This window comes from Ambystoma mexicanum, chromosome 2p, assembly GCF_040938575.1.
Source record: "Ambystoma mexicanum isolate Mex_15411 chromosome 2p, UKY_AmexF1_1, whole genome shotgun sequence".
NCBI lineage: Eukaryota > Metazoa > Chordata > Amphibia > Caudata > Ambystomatidae > Ambystoma > Ambystoma mexicanum.
The window spans coordinates 627,839,106-627,862,819 of NC_090923.1; the positions used below are offsets into that span (position 1 = coordinate 627,839,106).

Here is a 23,714-nt window from a genome sequence, read left to right on the forward strand (position 1 = left end):
AACGATCGACACCCGTAACGTCGAAACCACAGCCCTCCTCTGACAAACGAGTCGCAGAGAGCTTGGCGAGGATCGTTGTAGCCGACGCCCAGAAGCGTACGCCGAAAGACCCGTCGAGCGCTACGCAAAGGTCGAAAGACATGCCGAAAAAGCCCGAAGAAAGACAGGGACTACCCCCTTCAGTCGGGGGGGACCCCCAGCACACCGGAAGGCTTTTCGGAAGGCGACGGGACATGGGAGAGGTTGAGCCGTTTTCAGGCGGAAGACACTAATTATCCCCCGCTAGACCGCTCAGGGGTACCCCATGAGACCATGGAAAGGCTCCATCTCTGCATGGAGATAATGGAAAGGTTTATGAAGACCCAGAACCCTCCCACGAGAACAAGAGAAGGGCCTCAGGAGGACCCCAGGGCTAAATATCCAAGACTATTCAATCCCCAGCAGGACACAGCCTCAGATTTCCATAATGTGTATGACCTCACTGGTGATGAACAATACTTGGAGGACGAGGATGAATTTGTGGACGATGAAGAGGGACAGAACCAGGAGGAAGGTCTGGAAGACAGCCCAGACCTAGTACGAGAAGGCTTCGGAGAAAATCCAGAAGAAGGCCCTTCACATCCCTGGCAATCCCCATCAGTATATTCGGACACTGATGTCCTGAACCTAAATCCTCCTGACAATTCACCTGTTAGGAACACGTCTCCCATAGACGATCAGCCCACATTCAATGCTCTGTTGCGCAGAGCAGCAGCACATTTCGAACTGGACACTGGGGAGATCTCTCCTGAAATAGACTTTGTGGAAAGAGTAATTAAGGAGAAACCCCCGGTCAGCCAGACCATTCCCCTCCTCGCTTCAGTGAAGAGAAGAATCGTCCCTTCGCTATCCACGCCCGCTCTAATCAGAGGAGTTAATCCAAGAATTGAAAAACTTTTCACTCCTTCACCCTCAGACCCGCTGTACATCAGGGGACATTCTATTCCTGACTTCCTTGTAGTAACTAATACAAGGAAGAGGGCAGGGGTGCCGCTGTCCACCAGCGAGGCACCACCTGACAAGGAGGGCAAGAGATTATATGCCCTTGGAAAGAGAGTCACATCCTCTGCTGCCTTTTCGGCAAGAATTGCGAACAACAATTCTTTGCTAGCTAGCTACGCGGACGCGCAGTGGGCCAAACTGCGCAAAGACGCCGAAGAAGCGCCGGAACCACTACAGACACGCCTGCTATCAACTATTGGCGAAGGAACCCAGGTCAACCAGAGCATTGTGAAGAACTCTCTGGATGCTGCAGAGACAGCGGGAGGTTCCCTGGTTCACTGGTTCAGGGAATACTCCTAAAACGCCATGTATGGCTACGTAACTCGGGGTTCAAACCAGAGACACAGGCGTCTTTAATAAATAAACCTATTGAAGACTCGAACCTCTTCGGGAAAGCGGTGGATGAGGCTCTGGAGATGGCTAAAAAAGAGTTTGATACTATCAAAACTCTTGACCAGATCTCTAAGCCCACTACCAGACGCGGCTATGGCAACAAACGCTTTTTTCGTGGCCAACGCCAACAGCAGAATCAGCAGCAACAGTACTCTGCCACCAATTACTAGACCAATAGTGGGCAGTACAGCCAAAGAGGCCAGCGCCGTGACAAAGGGAGAGGTCGGGGGTCCACCCGCAGAGGCTCCCAAGCCCCCAACAACACCAAGTGATGCGAAGATTCGCGTCCCCTCCCATGCAACACCGGTCGGGGGCCGGCTAACATCCTTTCTTCCAGCATTGGAGGGAATAACGTCAGACCGCTGGGTACTTTCCACCATAGCCCACGGATACTGCATCGAATTCAACGGTTCCCCAACATCCAAACCCCCGAAGGGACGACGCATGACACCAGAACACCTTACTATCCTTCTCCAAGAAGTAGAACTGCTGGAAAAAGGAGCCATAGAGGTCGTGCCTCTATCTCAGGTAACGGAAGGTATTTATTCAGTGTACTTCCTTGTACCCAAAAAGGATCTAACCATGCGCCCTGTATTAGATCTGCGCCCAGCGAACAAGTTTGTCAAACCCCAGAAGTTTCGTATGGTGACCTTACAGGAAGTGATCCCACTGCTATCACAGGGAGATTACATGACAACACTAGACATGAAAGATGCATACTTTCATATTTTAATGTTGCCAGCGCACAGAAAATACCTCAGGTTCATGATGGAGGGCAAACACTACCAGTTCAGTGCGCTACCCTTCGGCATAACAATCTGCACCAAGGGTATTCACGAAGGTACTGGCAGTGGCAGCGGCCCACCTGCGCAGGTTGTCCATCCCAGTTTACCCTTACCTCGACGACTGGCTCATAACAGGGGATTCTTACGAAGCATGCTTCTCCAATACCCAAAAGACTGTAGACCTTTTGTTCCAGCTGGGCTTCTCCATCAACGAAAAGAAGTCCAGCCTAGACCCCCAGCCAGATCAAACAATTCCTAGGGGCTCTAATTCAAACAAAGGACGGCCTCGTCTTCCCCTCCAACGAGAGGGTCCAAAACATGCTGTTTCGGATCCCTCAATATGTGACCGGTCGAGAGGTGATGGTACGCAAAGCAATGCGCTTGCTAGGCATGATGGCGTTGTGTATTTATTTGGTACCTCACGCGCGCCTGCGCATGCGCCCAATGCAAGAGTGGCTCAACAGCCAGTGGTGTCAGGCCAGCGGACTATGGGACGATCTAGTGGTGGTCTCGCAGGCCTTGGTTCTCTCGCTACGGTGGTGGACAAAGGAAAACCTGGAAAGAGGGAAACCCTTTGCCACACCCGCGGCAGAAGCCACTCTAACCACAGACGCATCCCTCACAGGATGGGGGGCTCACCTATCCCATCAGACTGCTCACGGAGTGTGGACTCCGAACGTAGCATCCAAACACATAAATCTACTGGAGCTACTAGCTGTGTTCAAGGCGCTAAAAGCCTTCCAGGAACACCTACAAGGCAAAACAGTGATGGTCCTTACAGACAGCACCACAGCCATGTACTTCATCAACAAGCAGGGGGGCACCCACTCTCCAGGACTGTCCAAACTGGCACAAAATATATGGAAGTGGGCTCTCAGACAAAACATGTTCCTACTGTCGCAACATGTACCAGGGGAACTCAATCTGCTGGCAGACAAACTCAGCAGAGATTTCCCCCTGCCCGAAGAGTACGAATGGCGACTGCACGAAGACATCGTCTTCACACAATGGGGATTCCCAGAAATAGACCTGTTCGCAACCCTGGAGAACTCATAATGCCAAAGTTACGCCTCCAGATACCCCCAGAACAAATCCAAGGGGAACGGTCTGTCGATGCAATGGTCAGGGAAATTTGTTTACGCTTTTCCCCCGACTCCCCTTCTCAACAAGGTGGTGCACAAGATGCACCAGGAACAAGTGACCATGATACTGGTGGCCCCAATGTGGGCCCGACAGCCATGGTTCGCTCACTTGATGTAGATGTCTCTATCTTCCCCCAGTGAAACTCCCCTGCCCGTACAACATGCTGTCACAAGACAAGGGCAGGACTCTGCATCCATGCCCCCAGAACATGAACTTGGCAGCCTGGCTCCTGAGATCATAGAATTTGGACATCTACAGCTCCCGCAGAGATGCATGGACATCCTCAGGGAAGCCAGAAAACCTAACACTCGCCACTGCTATTCTAGCAAGTGGAAGAGATTTGTCATCTGGTGCAGAGGAAAAAGCATCAACCCGATTGACTGCTCTCCCACACATATTGTTCTATACCGGACCCATTTATTGGATTCAGGTCTAGTGTTCAATTCCATTAAAGTCCACCTAGCAGCACTTTCTGCATACACCACTTCCCAACTCAGTGTCGTGGTGGAAGATCCCTGTTATAAAGGCCTTCATGGAGGGAGTAAAGAGAATACACCCCCCGATAGCTGACCCAGCTCCCGGATGGGACCTTAACGTGGTACTTACCAGACTCATGGGCTCACCATTTGAACCCATGTACAAAGCATCTCTTAAAGACCTCACTCTTAAGACTGCTTTTCTAATAGCTATCACCTCCATCAGGAGAGTAAGTGAACTACAGGCTCTTTCTGTTCTAGACCCCTTCGTTACAGTTCACAGAGATAAGGTGGTTCTACGCACGCACCCAAGGTTTGCTCCGAAATTCATATCGAAATTCCACGTAAACCAGTCTATAGAACTACCAACGTTCTTTCAAAATCCTTCCAACTTGGGAGAAAAAAGTCTGCACACACTAGATGTGCGCAGAGCGCAGAGCGGTCATGTTCTACATGGAAAGAACCAGACCACTGAGGAAGACTAATCAGTTCTTCGTCTCGGTGGCAGCAGGAAGAGAAGGGGATGCAGTTTCAAAGTCCACTATTTCTAGATGGATTGTTCAATGCATCACTCTCTGCTATACTCTTGCTAAGAGAGAACTGCCCTTTAAGCCAAGAGCACACTCTACTCGAGGCACGGAGGCGTCCATAGCATTCATTGCAAATGTTCCCCTTGAGTCCATCTGCAAAGCGGCTACCTGGAGTTCTGTGCACACCTTTACAAAACACTACTGTCTAGATGCACACTCGAGATCTGACTCCCAGGTGGGACAGGCAGTATTAAGACATCTTTTCTCTACTGTTCCTTCTCATAACCCACCGCCAACTCCGGGTACTGCTCTCTAGTCTATGCACAGCATGTGATTCTAAGCAGATTAACAAACATCAGAAGACAATGCATTACTTACCGTAAAAGCATTTCTGATGGTTGTATCTGCTTAGATTCACATGCGCCCACCCTTCCTCCCCGCTCGGATGGAAGGAACATAGACTTCCTTTTATATCTCTTTTCTGTACTCACTCACATCTAGAAGGCTCCCTCAGGGCAGAAAAATACAAACAGGGACTTCGACGCGTGAGGGATTGTGGGTACAACGCACGTCACTATAGGAATAGTGTTTCAGACACGCCTTGTCGACGTCCCTTTTCGACTACGAAAAACAAAATGCAATACTCCGCAGTGACCACTGGATGTTGGACCTATGCACAGCATGTGAATCTAAGCAGATACAACCATCAGAAATGCTTTTACGGTAAGTAATGCATTGTCATTCAGCAGGGCGCAAAATGTGCACTTATCACTAGCCATTGCCTAGTGATATTGGACTTTTGACAAGCATCACCTGTTGTGCTGTGTATGCTAAGAATTGACGTGGAGAGGGACCGATTTATGGCTGGCTAGTAGCTTGCCACCTAAAAGTGTTATCCTGATGTGTGTCTATCACTTCTGATTTCATATAAGTGTGTTACATCAATATTTTTTTTTAAGTTGTATATCAATTGTAATGTATTTTTGTTGGAGTTCTTACGATTGTGGTAGAAGAAGAAATAACCACTTGCAAATCAGTTGTATTGATGAACTCTTTGTTAGTAAAGCAGTGGCAGACACAACCAACAAACGCATGACTTTGGTGCAAGGATGGTGGACGTCTTGGAAAACGTTGCCACAGATGTCCCCTAAACCTACAATTAAATTTGTATTTATTAAACTGGAACTTAGCAAATGCGTCTCATGTCTGTGGTTAACGATAAATAAATTATCCTAATTGACTATTAATACTGTGGCGGAATTTAAAAGTAAGACTAACATACATTGGTACTTGTGGGCCTACCAAAGGGCTTCTTGAGCACAGGATCAATGTTGTGGAGATTTGTTATATGCTTAATCCCCTACTAGTGGGACCCCACCCCTCCCCAGCACTTTTTGCTGGACCTCTAGACCTTTTTCCTGTTCTCCTGAATGAGGGGAGCCTTTTTCCTCCTCATTCTTTCTTGCTCTGATCCTAAAATAAAGTAACCCACAATGAACAGGGTTCCCATCCATACCTTTTTGCAGGGCATCTGTCTCACTTTAGCAGCCCACATCCCCTTAGATGCAGTGTTGCTGGGAGCCTTTTGGGCTCTTCTGTTTTTATATTCTTTTATTTAACTTAATAACTTCTGTTCTCAAGACTAGAGGTATACGTTTTTATCCTTGGCTTTTCCTTTTGAGAGATCAGCACACACCACAGTATGTGGAGTGCTGAAGGTTTACCTAGTATCTCTCTGCTCCTGTTATGTTAAAGGTACTTATATAGCGCACTGTCACCAACGGAATTGGTCCCCAGGCGCTCTGGCGGATCTGTAAACAGGAAGGGTGGGTATGGTTAGTCTGGAGGAGGGGAGCATGAGAGTGGTAGAGATGTACTGTTGGCAGCTTCAGCTCGGTATACCCCTAGTGCTGGGCTTTGGTACTAGTATCGGATCGGGCGAGACCTCGAGTGGTGGTGATTGTGTTGTTGATGCGGCATGGTAAAGTGCGTGTGGATTGCTGGGAGAGAGATGGTTGTGTGGTTAAAGTATGCAGAAGATTGAGGGTTAAGTTAGTGGGATTTGTGTCCTGATTCAGGTACTTTCTGATTCCGTTATAGTTGTATCCCTGTGTGTTGGGTTGATGCTGGTTCCTCATGGGCCGACTCGCTTTGTTGGTGCTGCGCTGACCCCTGTGTATCATAGTGAGTAGTGTTTGAGTTGATGGGTGCGTCTGAACCTTTCCTCTGGTGTGGGGCTTGGTTTGGTAGCATCTATATTCTCTAATTATCTGGTCTGACAATGGTCAGATGAGGTTTGAAAGGTTCAGGGTCGGAGTGGGTTAGATGTGTTCTGTTGGTTCTGTCTTGGTGAGCCTGTGTATTCAGTCGTGCGTTTCCCCTCATGACTGTCTTTCCGTTGATTCATTGGGTTTTGTGGGGTGAGCATCCTTGGGGATGTTGTAGTTTTTGTGTGATGGGGTATTGCGCTTCCTGCTGGGTGGTCGGTGTGCGGTGAGTAATGAGAAACCTTTTGGTTTCTTACCCACCAGGTTGGGGCTCGTGGTGTAGTGCTTCCTTTCCCTCTGTTTATTGTCCTTAGGTCTGTTGGGAGTGGCTATGGTTTAAGGTCATGGTCCTCTTGATGATCCGTCAGTGTTTCTGTCTGTCTTGCTATGTATACAGTCTTTGGTCGTATTGCGGCTGTCTCCCGGTTAGCCGTTTAGTATGTTGAGATATTTTTCGGAGGGGCTTTCCCCATTGATGGCTTGGTGTGGATCTGGGTCTCTCTCTACGATCATAGATGTTATAGTTGTGTGCATGCCCATGTGGCTGGTCTTTCTAGTTACAATGTGAAGAGCCAGGTTTTGAGTAGTTTCCTGAATAGTAGGTGGTTTCTTGTGTTACGTATGTACTTTGGAAGGTTGTTCCAGGTTTTTGGGGCTTGGTGAGAGAAGGAAGATCCTCCAAGTTTTCTTTTGTTGTAGGGTTTCGGTTCCAGGCGGATGTCGATGCTTGATCTGAGCGTTCTTGTTGGTTTATAAAGACGCAGTTTGTCTCTCAGGAACTCTGCGCCTTCGTTGTGTACCGCTCTGTGCGTGATGCACATTGTTTTGAATTTTATCTGTTGTTTTATTGGTAGCCAATGTAGTGTTTTTCAGCATCGGTGTGGTGTGTTCTCTCCAGGGTAGTTTCAGAAGCAGTCTGTCTGCCGCATTTTGAATGCTTTGTAGTTTTTTTTAAAAGTTGTTCTGGCATGCCTAAGTAGAGGCTGTTGGCGTAGTCTACTCGGGACATGACTAGGGCGGTGATGATGATGGTGGTTTTGTTGGCGAACGATAGGAAGGGTAGTATCCTCTTTGCCGCGTGCAGGAGGAAGAAGCTTTTCTTTAGAAGGGCATTTACTTGTGGCTCTAATGTGAGATTATTGTCCATCAGGACCCCTAAGTGTTTTACAATCGGCGAGCGTGTTGGGGTTGTCCCGAGTGCCCTTGGCCAAGGGATGAAGTGGTTTTCTCCTTTTTTTTTTTTTTTTTTTTTTTTATTTATTTTTTTTTTTGTGTAAACTTTTTATTGATTTTCACAAAATAACAAGCACACAATCCCCTCCCCCACCCCCTCCCCATGTCCCCCCTCTCGGCAACAAGTTAGTCCCCTTCACCCATCGACCATTTTAGAAGAAGAGAAATAAATAAAATAAAAACCAGTCATTGCAAATCCAGAAGCCTCAGTCGCTGTGGGCACCACATCACCTTATAATCGTCATTAAGAACTTGCAGTAGTCCCCCCCCCCAGTCTGCCGCAAAGCTCTGGGCCTTGTTGTCCATGGCATAAGTCGCCCATTCCAAAGCCACTATCACCCACAGTTTTCGGAACCAGTCCTGTATTTTAGGAACTTCAGAGCCTTTCCATCTCTGGGCTATTAGCTGCATAGCGGCAAGAGTCGTAATAACAATAGCTTTTTCTCTTCCTCTAGGTTCACCTGCCTCAGAATCCACCCGACCCCCCCAAGAGAATGTGCGCTGGAGTCCTCCCGTCCTTCAGCCCAAAGGCCAGTCCCTGTGCCTCCCTCACCTCCCCCAGAACGATTTTAGCTTGGGGCAGTCCCACCAAATGTGCTCTGCGGTGCCCGCCATCCCGCAACCCCTCCAGCACAACCTCGACACAGTAGGAAAAAATCTATTAAGCCGGACAGGGGTATAATGCCACCTAAACATGATCTTATACCGCGTCTCTTGTAGTTGGGGCGCCCTGGCCAGTTTAGGAATCCTCCTCCATAACTTCCCCCAGTCCGTCCGGGAGATCCGGCGTCCGAGAGCCCCCTCCACTCTCGCATGTATGCTCATTGGACCCCCTCATTAGAGGCAGCCAGAGTCTTATAGATGTTGGAGATGAGGCCTCTCGCCCCATCATTCGTAAGCAGGAGTCTTTCAAAGGGCGTCAAATCCCTTGTCGCCGCTTTCCTGATCCCTGGGTAGAGAACCCAATTGCGGATCTGAGCATACCTCAACCTCTCTTTCTTGTACTGCAAAGTGCTTCTTACAGTCGTTAAACGATAACACTTCCCCTCCAGAAAACATATCGCACAATTTCCGACAGCCCCCTTCCTGCCAATTCGCAAAGGCTCCTTTCTCCACTCCCGGGGAAAATTCTCTGTTACCGAATATGGGGGTGAAGGGAGACGGGAATGTGGTAATCCCTTCCAATTTTACTAGCCTATCCCACGTGTCTGCCATCAGTTTGGTGATGGTGCTCTCGTAAAGATGACCCGGTCTGTGTTGTTTCGGGAGCCACATTACTTCTGCTAAGTTTCGGTGCACTACAGCCCTATCCATTCTCACCCACAATTTGTCCCGCGTTCCTTCCTCCCCCTTCAACCATTCCCTAATAATTCGCAGCTGGGATGCCTCGTAATAGCGTCTAAAATTCGGCAATGCTAGACCTCCCTCACTCTTCGATGCCATCATAATTTGGATTCCCACCCTAGGCCTTTTGCCTTCCCAAATGAATTCCTTGGTCAGGGTTTCCTGCTCCTTTGAAATAGCTTGCCGGCACGGGCAACGGGACAGCTTGGAATAGGTACAAGATCTGAGGAAGTGTGACCATTTTAACCGCGGCTATACGCCCCAACCATGAAACCCTCAACTCTCTCCACTTCAGAAAATCCCTCTTAATAGCCTTAAGAAGCGGAGGGTAATTAGCCCGAAACCATCCAGCCAGGGTAGCCGTAATTCTCACCCCTAGGTAACGAATCCCTCCCGGGCTCCACAGAAAGCGAGTAGCCGCCCGCAGATTCTCCCTTTCCGCTGGTCCGAGCGTTAAGTTCAGGACCTCGGATTTGTTGGCGTTAATTTTCAGACCCGAAGCCGACCCGAAAGTCTCTAAAAGGGCCACACTAGCCTGCAATGAAGTCCGCGGGGCTGTGAGCATGAGCAGCACGTCATCAGCAAAGGCTGCTACCCTATGCTGCTCCCCTCCGAATGGGATCCCCTGGATATCCCTTGCCTGCCAAATGGCCTGGAGAAGTGGCTCCAAATAGAGCGCAAATAGTATTGGGGAAAGGGGACAACCCTGTTTTGTCCCTCTCTGCAGAGATATTTTCCTAGAGGCACTCCCGTTCACCATTACTCTGATGGAGGGCGCTTGATAATTAGCCTTGACCATCGTCAAAAAGTCCCCACCAAACCCCATTTTTTCCATTGTCCGAAAAAGGAAGGACCACTCAACGCGGTCAAAAGCCTTCTCCGCGTCCAGAGCTACCAGGACTGCGGGGGTGTGCGTTTTCTGGCCTTTCTCGACTACATGGGCCACCCGACGAATGTTGTCCGCGGTTTGTCTGCCTTTGATAAACCCAGCTTGATCTGGGTGCATCAGGTCCGGGAGGATGGAGTCAAGCCTATTGGCTAAGATCTTGGTGAAGATCTTAGCATCTAGATTAATCAGCGCTATGGGACGATATGAAGCTCGGTCTTCCGGGTTTTTATTAGGTTTCAAGATTAGGGTGACTTTGGCCTCCTCCATGGAGGGCGTAATTCGGCCCGAAAGGCGAAATGAGTTAAATAACGAGGTGAGGTGTGGGGTTAATTGCACACTGAACAGTTTATAAAAGGTGGCCGTATAGCCGTCCGGGCCTGGGGCCTTACCTGGTGGCAGGGCTCTTACCACCCCCCCGCACCTTGTCCTCTTCAATTTCTCGATTGAGGACTTCACGTACCACACTGCTAATTTCCCTTAAGTGGACCTTCTGGAGGAAGTCCTCCTGTTTCTCACTTGGGGGATGCTGGGTGGCATAGAGCGACTCATAGAACTCGGCAAAAGCTTCCTGGACCCCTTCCTGGTCTGAGACCCGCTCCCCCGCTGGCAACCTTAATGCCGTAATCGCATTTCTTGCCCTTTTACCTCTCAGTAATCGCGCCAGTAGGGCGCCCGATTTATTGGCCTTTGCGTAATACTGTTGACGCACCGCGACAGCAGTGCCCCTTCCGCCTTCTTGGTGCGCAGAAGTTCCAGCTGCCCAACAGCCTTCCTATATTCCCGCATTGCTCTGCGAGAGGGAGTGTCCCCAGCCGCCCTCCTAGCCACCTCCACTTCAGCTTCTAACTGCGATTCCAACTTTTGCAGTTGTTTCACCCGGTAGGCCGATAGGGCTATTAATTCTCCCCTAAGAGTGGCCTTAAAGGCATCCCACCGCACGTCTTCCCCAGTATCCTGCCTCTTGTTGGTGTCAAAAAAGAGCTTAATCTTCTCTTCAATATCTTCCCTGATTACTGGGTCCCTCAAGATGGACGCAGGGAGTTTCCAACCCCAGATCCCCTTTCTTCTCTGACCCACATCCATCACTAAGGAGACTATTTTATGGTCCGCAATCCCTATCGGCCCCGTGCGGACTTCCCGAATCGCTCCAACTAATGCAGCCGAAACCCATATATAGTCAATTCTAGATTGCGAACCATGGACGCCCGACAAAGTATGGCCCTCCTCATCACCTCTGACCTCCCTCCAAGCGTCGCGTAACCCCAGCCTACCGACCCTTTCCTTCAAATCAGTTGACATTATAGCTCCTCCACCCTCCCTGCTACCTCCTGTTCTATCCTTTCCCTTATCCCAGGCAATGTTGAGATCCCCAAGTAGAACAATATGACCCCACGAGAACTCTTCCAGCGACTCCAAGACCCGCCGCAAAAAGGGATCCTGGCCCGAGTTGGGAGCGTATTCCACCGCTATTGTCAGAGGGACCCCTTGACACTTCCCTTTAGCTATGATGTACCTCCCATCTTTGTCTCTAAGCACTCCCTCGAGTTTGAAGTCTACTGTATTCCTAATTGCCAGGGCTTCCTCCCTAGCTTTGCAATGGCTCGAGGCATGCAAAATCTGGTCAAAGCCCCGCAGTTTCACCCTACCCTGATCCCTGTGAAGTAGATGCGTCTCCTGGAGCCCCATAATATCTGGCTTCTCCTTTTGTGTGAAGTGCTCCAACTTTTTCCTTTTGAGGGGGGTATTCAACCCCGAACATTATGCGTTAGCCACCTAAGGGAGCCCTCAGTAGAGAAAAATCGCTTAAAGCGGGGGAGGTCGTATCCCCCTTGTCGTGTATCTTTTGCTCGTTGCCACCCCCAAACCCCCCTGAAAAACTACCCCACCCACCCCCCCTTCTCCCTGAAGGTTAATACCTTCCCGCCCTCTCCTCCCAAGCTCGGGCATCTTCGCCCTTTCTACTTCCAACATGGTTGCGCCCCCTACAACCCCATGCGCTAAGACACCCTATAGAGGCCCACCACCCCTATCATCATACGTCAAATCAAGGCTGCATAGGAGAAGCACTGCTTAGATCACCAGGGGCTCCCTCCCTCGGCCGCGTGCCCCCCCCCTGGGGCCCTCTCCTCCTCCTTTCTCGAACCGTCGTCCAGTCCCAGGGTCTCAGTCCGGAGCGGCCACTCGTGCCCAGAGTTCCCGCACCCGGGGGGAAATCCTCCAACTCGATGTGAAGCAAAGCAGCTCCTTCCTGGAGAGATGTAATTCGTCTCTGGGACCCCTCCCAGTCAAAGAGCAAGCCAAAGGGGAAGGTCCACCTGTAGCGAATCGATCTCTCATTGAGGACCTTTACCACCGGTCCCATCAGACGCCTCTTTAAGAGAGTGCTGTTCGCCAAATCTTGAAAGAGAGCAATCTTCTGACCCTCAAACATAATTGGCTCTCGTAGTCTCGCCTCTCTGAGAACCGCTTCCTTCTGGGCATGTCGAGCAAAAGCGGCTAGGACATCCCTTGGTTTTGCCGCCTGGCCTTTTGATCAGTCGACCGGTTCTGTGCACTCGATCTAGCTCCACCGTTTTCGGGCCACCCGTGCCCAATATGTCAGCAAAAATTCCCTGGATCACCGCCTTCAAAGATTTATCTGACACCGATTCAGGCAGCATTTTGACCCGAATGTTGACCCTACGAGACATGTTTTCCAGGTCTTCCACTTGCAGTTCAAGATTCCTGGTGGCGACATCCAGCCTCTCTATAGCTTCACTGTTTGCTGCGTTCTCTCTATCCGCCTCTTGGAGACCTTTCTCCAGGATGTCAGTCCTCTCCCCCAGTTGACGCATCTCCTGCTTTAACTCCCCCACAGCTTCGCTCAAGTCTGTGCGTAACAACTGAAATTGCTCTTGAAAAGTCTTAGTCAGATTTGCCTGCAGGGAATGTAGTTCTCCGAGGAACTCCCTCTTGGGCATATTTGCCAAGTCCTCTGCCTGCCCCGGAGCGGTGTCTTCGCTTGCTGCACCCCCCGAGGACCCAGACCCCTCCTTCAGGCTTTGTGCCGACCACATGGCGCGTAGCGTACTGGTGCTGTCTCCAGAGGTCTGCGATTGCCTTCCCCTTCTGCCCTTGGGCCTTGTGGTCATGCCGAGAAAATCTCCTCCGGGTGGGCAGCTCAGATTCTCGCCCGGCACCCTCCCGGGCCTTTAACCAAGGACAAACGCTGGCGCCAGGATCACTCACGCAGCCACACTTCAACCCCCGGTTGCTGGGGGTCCGCACACTTCAACCCCCGATTGCTGGGGGTCCGCTTAATCCACTCTCCTGGGTCTTCACTGAGGTGCCACTCTACCTCTCCCGTTGGGGGGGGGGGGGGGTGAGATACTCCCCCCCCCCCCCCCCCCCCGCGCTGGCCAGTGACAACCTGCGGGCCCTCCCGCACCCCGCCAGGCCCCCAGGGCGGGCGACGTCCTCTGGGCCCTTCTTCCACCCCCGGGGGCAGCGGGGAGCAGGTCCCACGTTCACCCGTGGATCCAGGCAGGCGGGGCAACCGCCTCACGTCCCCTCGCCCAACACTTCAGGGCCACGCCACCTCCGGATGCCTCTCCGGGGCTCTCACCTGGTGGCTAATTGCGTCCTCTCAGAGGGCACTCCCTCCAGTAGGAGCCGGGCAGGAGTGCCCCCACTCCCAGCCTCTGGGATATCCTCCTTCAGGACTCCACCGGATTCGATCTCCCCTAGCTGCCTCCGCTCTCCGGTCTTCCTCTCTCTGGGGAGCGCCGGCGACGAGGGCGAGAGCGAGAAGAGCCCCACCCAGGCTGCAATGCTCCTCTGCAGGTCAGCCCCCCCGGCCGCGCCTCCCGCGGGTGAGGGCCCACGATGACTCCACACGGCACAGCCTTCCCCAGGCTCCAACAACAGCGCGCCTCAGACGGATGGGCCCGCGGCGGCCGCCCCAGCAGCTCCTCTTCCGCTCGTCAGACGCGGTGGTGCACTCCCGCCCGCTGTGACGGTTCCGCCTCTCACCCGCCGCCAACTATTTCCGACACCCCCTGAGGTTCGTGGGGGGTCCAAGCGGTACCCGCACAGGTCCGTCGAGGGGGTGGTGGGCACCTTCCCTACGACCGGGTCCGAGGAGCGCCGTCGGCACAGCTACTCAGTGCCGGCGGCCATCTTGGAATCCTTCTCCTCCATTTTTTGTGACGATCATTATTTCTGTTTTGCCTTGGTTGATTTTGAATTTGGAGACAGTTGGAGTTCATCCAGTGGTGTACATCGCGGAGGCAGTTTTCTAACGTTCAGTTTATTTCCAGGTTGTCTTGTATTTTGAAGATTATTTGTGCATCGCCGGCGTAGTTGTATCAGGTGAGGCCGTGGCTCTTGATGATTCTGATAAGTAGATACAGGTAGATGTTGAATAGTAGTGGGGAGGAGGATCCTTGTGGTACTCCACAGGTCGAATTTCTCAGGCTAGATTTGAAGGGTTTCATCCATGCGGTCATAGTAATGCGGTCTCTGGTATTCCCAGTCCTTCTAGTCTTGTTATGAGGATGTCTTGGTTAACTGTGTCGCATGCTGCTAATAGGTCTAGTAGTATCAAGGCAGTGCTGTTGTCCAAGTCTGCGTTCATTTTTAGATCATCCCATATTGAGAGTAGAGCTAATTCCGTTCTTCTCATTGGTCTGAAGCCAACTTGTGCTTGGTCTAGTAGGCCGTGCTCTTCTATGAAGTCTTGGGTAATTTTGTGTATATGTTTCGAGCAGTTTCGCTGTGTACGGGATGTTGGAGATGGGTCTATAGTTGGCGAGGTACTCCACGTTGCCTGCTGCATCTTGGAGTAGTGGCCTGATGCATGCATTTTTGAAGGCTTGTGGCATTTTCCCAGTTGCGATGGAATGGTTGAGGACGTTTGAGATATTCCAGGGGTGTTCCTTGTTTAAGAATTGATTTGTATATATCTGGTGGGCATCGGTCTTCGGGAGACCCTGCGTTATTGTTTTCATTCACCAGTTTGATGAATGTCTCCACTGCTATTTCTGGAAAGCCCTGTAGTTTGGGTGTTCCTCCTTGGTGTAGGTGGGGATTGTGGTCAGATCAGGCAGTCTGCTTTGTATGGTTTGTTGTTTGCTGGTAATTTTGTTTTCGAAGTGGTCAGCAAGGTCATTGCATAGTTTCGTGGACTGAGTTGGTGTGGTGTTAAATCCTGGAGGGTTTTTGATTTCGTCTATTATTTAGTTCTTTTTGGGTATTTGGTGCTTTGAAGATTCTGTCTTCTTAGTGTTTCCTCTTTGCTTTTTGTATTTCCTTTTTTGTATGCCCGGTTGTGATGGAGGAATTTCAGTTTTTTCACATTTTTTTTTGTTTTTTCCAATCAAGTTCTAGTCTCCGGTTTTTCCTTTTTTCATGTCACCAAGTAGTGGGATGAACCATTTTGCCATTGCCCGTTTGAGAAGGAGTGAAGGGTTTTTCTTTGGCGATGTTGTCTATAGTAGTTGTAATCCAGGAATGCAGCAGGTCGACTTTTATTGTCCAGGTCGTCATCTTCCATGAATGTTTGGTGTGGTTTGCTATGCTCCTGGAGTTCAATTAAATTGGACTTTTTGATAGTTCTCCAATTTCTTTTCATGGTGTTCTGTGTTTTGCCTGGTTGACTGTTGGGGTGGTCATTTTGATTACGAAGGGGATGATGAGATGGTCGCTCCAGGGTATTTGAATTGGGGGGGTGCCGTGGTGAGGAGTAGTTTGTTTGCGAAGATTGCATCAAGTGTGTGTGCCCTGTCGAGTGGGTTGCTCCTTTGACTTGTTGTTGCAGGTTCATTGCTTCAAGTTGGCTGGTTAGCGATTTTTGTACGGTGGTGGTTTCTTCTTCAAACCAGATGTTGAAATCTCTGAGGACTATCAGGTAATTGTGTTTGATGGCTAGGACGGTGATTGCTTCTGTGAAGGCGTCTACGAAGGTTGCATCGTAGGTTGGTGGTCTATATATTAGTATGAATTTCAGGTTCGTTTTGGGGCTTACTGCTAGGCGTATTATTGGGGATTCGCATTTATCTTATGTTTAGTGGTTCTTCCAATTTGATATCCAGGTGTTCCTTGTGAATGATAGCTAGCTGGCTTTTCTATTTGCTTGGACGCATTTGAAGTGTTTAGGCAGGTAGTTGTCGTCTAGCCAGGTTTGTTATCAACATGATGTCGATCCCTCCGTCGCAGAGCAGATCGTATATTTCGGTGGCATGTTTGGACATTGACCTTGCATTGATGAGGTTGCAGTGGATCTTTTTGGTGTGGTTTTGCTTGTTGTTTGTTTTGGTTTGTGGTTGTTTGGTTGCAGTCCATTGTTATTGGCGTTGATTGGGGGTGGATGAGGTTCAGCAAAGGCTGCATCTTCATTGATGCGGTCTACTGGATTGAAAGCTTGGTTGCTAATTGACGGTGCTTCTCTATTTATGCCGGTTAGGTGAAGGCTGCTGCTTCGTTGAATTGGTCATTTAGGTTGATATTTAGGTTGTTGGATGTTAGATCTTCGTCCTCGTTTTGACCGGTGTTGCATGGGTGCTGAGGGTTTCCTTCTGTTCTTGTGATGTATGGGGGTGATGGGGTCGGGTTTATCCACACTCTTCTTGGGTGCTCTCGTCTTTTTCCTGGTTGTCCCGGGTTGTACTTTGTGTGTCTTGATGTCTCCGTGTTGTTGGGGCAATCTTGTTCAGGGATTGTTGCGAGGTATAAGGATTTTTCCCTTTGGAAGGTGGCTCTGGTCGTTTGGTTTTCGGTGTTGGTTCCATTTTCGGTTGTTGCTTTGGTGGTAGGTTGGATTTGTGCATCTGTGTCCTGTGCAGCCTTGTCTTGTGCTCTTTCTCGGCGTCCCTTCCTAGTCCGGGGCATTTTGGTGCTCTGTGCAGAGGTGCCGGTTGAGTGGTTGGCTGCGATGTCTTGTGATGGTAGTACTGGAGTTTCTTCTTGTGTTGGTAGGCTAGGGTGCTTTTTTTGTGCGGTCTGTTGTTCAGGTGAGTTGGTATGTGTATCCTCAGAGCGCTGTCCAGTGGGGTTGTGGAGCTGGGCATACGGTTGTCGGGGAGGTAGTTCAAAGTTCAGTGGCTGTCTATGTAGGTCTCTCGGAAATGGTGAGGGTGGTTGAAACTCTATATAACGGTCTGGTCCTCTGTAGGGTTATGTCAAGGTGGTTAGGGCTAGGTTTGTGTTTGAGACCAAGTCTAACCATGTTCTAGAGTCCCGCATGTTATGGGGGATTCTAAGGAGTATTGTGATCCTTGCAATGCTGATTTTGGGAGCAGAGCCTCTGCTAGGTTTGGGGAACCTATCTAGTGGGAGAGGGGGCCTGTCAATACAACCTGAATATCCTACAATGCAATTTGCGAACAGAACCCTGCTAAATTTGAGAGACCCGTATAGTGGGAGAGAGGCCTATCAATGCAATCTGAATATCATACAATGCTATTTGTGAAACCGACCCACGCTGAACTTGGGAGACCTGTATTGTGGGGAAGAGGCGCCTATCGATGCAACCAGAATATCATGTAATGCAGTTTGGGAGCTGAAATCCTGTTGAATTTGCAGAATTTGCAGAATTTGCAGAGCTTGTATAGTGGGAGAGAGGCCTTTCAATGCAAACTGAATATCGTACAATGCAATTTGGGACCAGATCCCCGCTGAACATGGGAGGCCTGTATAGTGGGAGAGAGGACTATCCATGCAATCTGAATGTCATACAATGCAGTTTGGGAACAGATGTAGCATGCTTGTCTATGTGGGCTAGGCTTCCAGGGCAGAGCTATTGCTCTAACCCCCACCTAGGCCACTCTTACTTTATAGTTCCTTGGTTGTTGCTGGTTGACGGCTGGCTGGTGGCTTCCCCTGCGGAAACCTGCTGACCTTTACTGGAGTCACCTCTGTCAGAGCCGCCCTTTGCCTTGGGGCCCTCTGGAGGCGCCGGATGTGGCTTGGAGGCACAGATTATGCAGGCCAAAGAGGGAAGGGGGTGCGGGTCGGGAGGCGGGAGGGAAGGCAAAAGCATGAGGAGGCTGCAGAGTTGGAAAGGACTCCTTCAGGATAGGAAAGGACCTCGGGTCAACGTCAGTTGCCGAGCGATGGCTGAGTGAAGGCGCAGCCCTCGCCGTGCTTCTGGTCGAAATGCAGATGTTACACGAGCGAAGCGCCAATCAGGGCTGAGGGGGGCGGGAGGGCTATCTATTTATTTGCATAGTGCACTTGCAGCCCAGGGGCATCGAGGCGCTGTTACAAGTAAATGTTGGATTCTTGATTCAGCGGTTCTACAGGTGACCAGGTGTTATTAGGGGTATACACGCATTTCGCCGACCTATTTTTGGTCGTGGTACTTTTCATCGCCGGATTTTACATCGCCAGAAACCCCGTTTTTTTATTTTGGGGGGGGTGTTTTGTTGGGGTATTATTATAATGGTAAAAGGGAGGTCTGGGGGGGGGAACCCCCCAAATAACCCCCCACCCCAAAAACAGGGTTTCTGGCGATGTAAAATCCGGCAATGAAAAGTACCACGACCAAAAATAGGTCGGTGAAATCACGTAGAACCGTTATTGGGGGTGCAGGGGGCCTGGAAGCTGTGGGCAGCCTTACCTGGGTCTGTTCTGTTACAGCAACAACCCTAAAGTTATGGCTGGTGGAGGTGCTACTGACTTGTGCTAGTTTTGCCCGCAGTCTGTATTCACAGATGCTGCTATGCACAGCAGGGTCACCTTTGTTCCAATATAGTGGCTCTGGTTTTTTTTTGCCATTTCTTGTGTGGTGGTTCTTTCTTGGTCCTCCTACCATCCTGGGAGGGGAAGGTCCCGATTGGAGTCTGGTCTTCGGTGGGGACTCTTTGTGTAGCCCGAAGCTCCAGTGTGTCTGTGAGGACGGGGGGCATGGGAGCACCCTGAAACTATTTCTTGCCTTCTGGCGTCCCTGAAAGGAGCCAGTTCCTACTGGGGGGCTGGCTGACCTGATTGGACAGCCACCCGCCTCTTTCTGTGAACTGCAGGGAGAGTTGCAGAGGAGTGTGAAATCCTGATGAAAGGTGAAGTTCCTGAGGCAGATGGCAAGTTGACCACTGGAACAGAAGATCCAAACAGGATGAACAGTGAGACCTGCAGCCCTTTCCTGTAACCATTTAGAGACTCGCACCTCCCACCCCCTGTTTTTGAATCGGCAGAGGAGCTTTGAAGAGGACAAATCCTTACCATTTGGCTGGTGGGAACCAACTAGCCATAAGACGACCTGCAGAATGAGCCATCACTAACGTGCTGCGACCTTCCTGGGCTGCAAACTGCCAATATTAGGGGACCTCTGACCCATATGCAGTGGATGGTCTTCCTGCAAACGAATCCTCTCATAACGTTGAGCTCCAGTTGGACCTCATGAGACGAGGCAATCCCTCCTTAAAGGTCCCTCACCAGAGTGCATGACCAAAGAACTGAGGGGGATTGACCGGGCGGTAAACCTTCATCCTTGGACTCTGTTAAAAGGTGCCAAAACTGCAGACAGACATGGGACTAGGAAGAATTCCGTGCCAAGTCCTTTCTTGCGACTGCTACAGCAATATCCCTTTCAGAGTCCCTCCTTACATCCCCACGACCAAGGAACAGGAGACCGGGGGCACGGCTGTTGCACCGTTTAAGAAGATGCAGCTGGAGATGGATTCTTTATCACTTTTCGGGTACTGTGGGACTTGTGGTAGTACTTAACTCAAGCCATTTTTTCGCTCCTGTGTTGCTGGAGTACTGATTCCGGTGTTTGGGTGTTCAACCATACCTTTCGTCCTGGCCTAATTCTGTTGTGCCTATAGGGAGCTCTTTTCAAGGTCCCTGACTTTCTGAGCAACAAAAGCATTCTACTTATAATCGAAGCATACCAAGTAAAAACTTTACCTTGTACCTACATTCCCTCCAAACTGACTCTGAAGAACTCGCAACTAGCTGGGGATGGATTGCTAAAGCCCTGTGGCCCTTGAACAGTCTTAACCTATGAACGTATTGAACTGCTATTGCTGGTGCAGAATAACCCTTTTTATTCCTAAAACAGGACATTTCCTGCATGACGAAGTGATTTTACTTAACATTCACTGTGTTCATGAACTGTACATTTCATTGCTGTTGGTTTACTCGCCTATTATTGCTGATGTTTTCTTTTGTTTCGTTTAAATAGTACTTAATGGAATATAATGTTGCCTTGTGTATATAAAATGTCTAACTAGAAGTGTGTGGGTTTCTTTGGGCCTAATTTACTGAGTTCATTGTGCTTATCTACAGCTCACAGCCTCCTCCTAAGATGAGCCTGGCTGCTCTGCCATTCTACCAAACCTTTGGGTAGTACATACTTCTAGGATTTGGGGCCTGTATACCAAGGGATGGTTTTATAGAGTCTCACCTGTTGGTAGACTTTAGGAAAACTCGCACACGACATGATGCACCATAGGACATGCCAGCAAACTTCCAAAGTGAGGGGGTGACCCAGAGGTTCTAGGCCAGTAAGAAATATGCAGTTGCCGGCAGCCTGGGGAAACTCTGGTCTACCCATCTCAACCTACATGATTTCAAGCACATGACCCAATCCCAGGCTAGCGCAGCCCGAACCTTAAGCGCCACCCAGGCAGAGGAAGACAGCCCTATAAAAGTAGCCCGCTGGAATTGTAGGGAAGGAGTTCGTAGAAGATGATCAGGCGAGCGGTTAATTGACAAGGATATTGTAGGAGAGCTGGAATCTAGAAGACTACAGTTGTATTGGTTGAAGAGGGTTAACATTTAGAGATGAGTTGTATTGGTGGAGCAAGTGTCATCAGGAGAACATTGTATGGAGAGAATAAGCAAATTGTTGGCTTGAGATATTAAGGGAGACTCACTGGGAAGGACGGTCCTAGAACCGGGCCTGCCAGGCCAGAAGGGGAAGCTAAAGAGAGATTGAGGCAGTAGAATAAGCGCTCCTGCACGTGAGTATAGCGTAGAGGCGGACGTGGGGTGGCTAAGGGGGAAGATGTTGAAGAGTTTTGTGAGGGTGAAGGAGGGTAGTAGTATTTAGGAGGGATGGTAAGAACTATCTGGCAGAGTGTAGAGTTTGGTAGGCTAATCTTGGATGTATGCCCCTCTACCCTATGTAGTGGGAGGAAGACTGGTGGATCCACCTTGCCCCCTCTGTTATTTAGATGAGCAAGGTCCTTGCAGACCGTCGGGGGCCCAAGTAAGCAGTAGTGCTGCCTCCCCAGGGAATAGGGAGATTAGATGGAGTAGAGAAGTGTCCCAGGGACCTAGATCATAGAGCAGGGAGGTGGTCCGGGATCAAAGGCCTCATTCGAGCCGGTCTCCTCATTGGGGACCTTTTTGAGAAAGAGGTGACTGTGCCAAACCATCTTATCATGGAGCTAGGAGCTACTGGAGGATTCAGAAACTCAAAAATAATCTGAAGACAGCGGCTCTCTGAGTGGGACATTGGAGCCAATGAGAGCCCAAAACAAAGTTGTAAGATGCATTTTAATGGACCATGATTAATTTGGGGAAATTTCCCTCTACTTTTGAGAAGAAAAATGTTTTTTTGAGGACTGCATCCTTGGGATCAATTCTTGTGTGTTCCCGCATCTGCTATCTTGTTGGCCACAGCCCCCATAAAGACCCCCGCCACCCCACCCAGACTAACCAATTTAAGATGCCAATCACCTGGACCGCGACCGTCTGTGATCAAACTGATGCAGGCTTGCAACTGCTCAGGTCATATGCTGCAGACCTTTTTACATGTGAAAGTGTGTTGTACCGAATAAGCATCGCATGAATGAATCATGGGTTGGCTGGTGTGGGAAATGATCTGAAGAACTAACGCACACAGCCAGACAAAATCTGACTTCACCCTTTCAGCTTATTTTACTCCTTTTATTTATTGTGCATTTGTAAGACGCTTGCTTATACATAACGTAAATTGTGTTTCAAAGCGCCCACAGGGCAACGAGGAGGGAACATGGACATGAAAGGTAAATACAAGAACAATGAAAAAGGGAGTTGATCCTACTAGGCCTTCTGAGGATTCGCAACGCTCAAGTGCAGTGTTACTCAATGACCTGCTATCTACGGCCGTGCAGAACGCCCCACCTAAACAAGATCTAATTAATTTGGATAGATCCCCTTGTGCCCCACAAAGAAAAAAACAGCCGTAAAAACATGTCTTCATGCACAAATGCTCTACAAAATTCTTGCCAGTAGAACAGAATGAAACTGAAAAGGTTCACCCGAGCCTTGAAGTTCCCTTGCTAAATAGTTTTCCTCCTCTTTCACATGACAGTACTTGCAGTCTACCCTTGTGCGCTGCAGCAATCTGCCAAAAAACATTGACGGAGAAATGACACCGCTCAGATCTTTATCACCCAGACTCCAAGCTAGGACTTTTATTTGACTGCTCTTGAGCTCTTCCTTCTGTATGAAATGCTCACCACTGTCACAGACGGCTTGGAATCCTGTCAACACACAGCTAGAAAAATCTGAGCAGGGTGTTGTGAGCATGTACACTGCATACACGTATCCTGTTACTGATCCACCCCTGTCGAAGCTTCATTTCAGTAGTCCAAGTGTCCTAGTCTGTGTTAACCCCCAGATGGCAGACTTTGCTTAGTATGGGTCTCTTTTTTTTTTTTTTTTTTTTTTTTTTTTTTTTTTTTAAATGCATACCGGTAAGCGTAATGCTTTCCCATATTCCTCCTTATTCTCCAGCAATATATCTGCTTTTTGGGCGAAGTCCTGTACACAAACTATCAAATTAAGATTGAATAAGCAGGATCTAAAAGCAGCTGCTGGGTATCTGGTATTAACCAGTGACCATGAGCTACCACCGGGCAACAAGGAGCTAGTGCACAGCAGTTCTGCAAATCTAACTTCCACTTGGGATGCACATTTATCAATGTGTACATTATGTGTCCAGTTGTGCTCTAAATGGTCTGTAGATATTTCTGAATGTTTATAGATTGTCCCAAATGCAGTTACATTCACACAGGTATGCCTGTTCGGCATCAGTTGGTCAGAGAGCTCCTGATGGCTGTTGATGTCAACTAACCAGGCTCTTTTAGGCTACAGGCAGGAGCTAAATGCTTCACTTCAATTTTGAAGCCTATGTGCAATTGTTTCCTTTTTAAATTGAGGTGTGGAGGTCCTCTTATCTCTATACCTGTATTATGTTGTGGCAGTAAAATTGTGACAACTGACATTCACTGTGCAATTGTGGAGCGGAAACCACTGCAGATCGTTATTAGCTCTTGCTTTTGTCCAATTGTTTGGAGGTTTATTCCGTTAATGTCTCCATATATTCTTTTCTAAACTTGTTTTTTGTAGATACTGGTATTCAACCTGACCTGTTTGAACGGCAACTGCTTTGAAAATGGGTTCAGATAAACGGTAAGTGTAGTTCTCTTGCGTCTCTTTTTAAATTTTAGTTCTATAATGTCATTGCCACAAGCTGATGCACATTCATTTGTAGCAAACTTTAGATTTCATTTTTAAATTGTTCGGTCTACAGTTAATATTCTAGGGCACTTCTCTGCTTGCTATTTTTGTATTTCAGGCCGAGTTAGAATATTTCTATCAAGAAATCAATTTCAAATGGATTGTGTCCTCTCACGTATTCC

At 49.3% G+C, this 23,714-nt stretch overlaps 1 protein-coding gene across 2 annotated transcripts in view; it reads left to right on the top strand.

Moving 5' to 3' along the window:
• Positions 1-23,714, top strand: part of RBM5 (RNA binding motif protein 5) — a 621,154-nt gene that overhangs the window by 83,492 nt on the left and 513,948 nt on the right. For both annotated transcript variants that reach the window (XM_069644151.1, XM_069644150.1), the window contains exon 2: positions 23,422-23,484. In XM_069644151.1, the coding sequence (XP_069500252.1) occupies positions 23,468-23,484 (17 nt within the window). In that variant the 5' untranslated portion in view covers positions 23,422-23,467. The remainder of the gene's footprint in view (positions 1-23,421; positions 23,485-23,714) is intronic.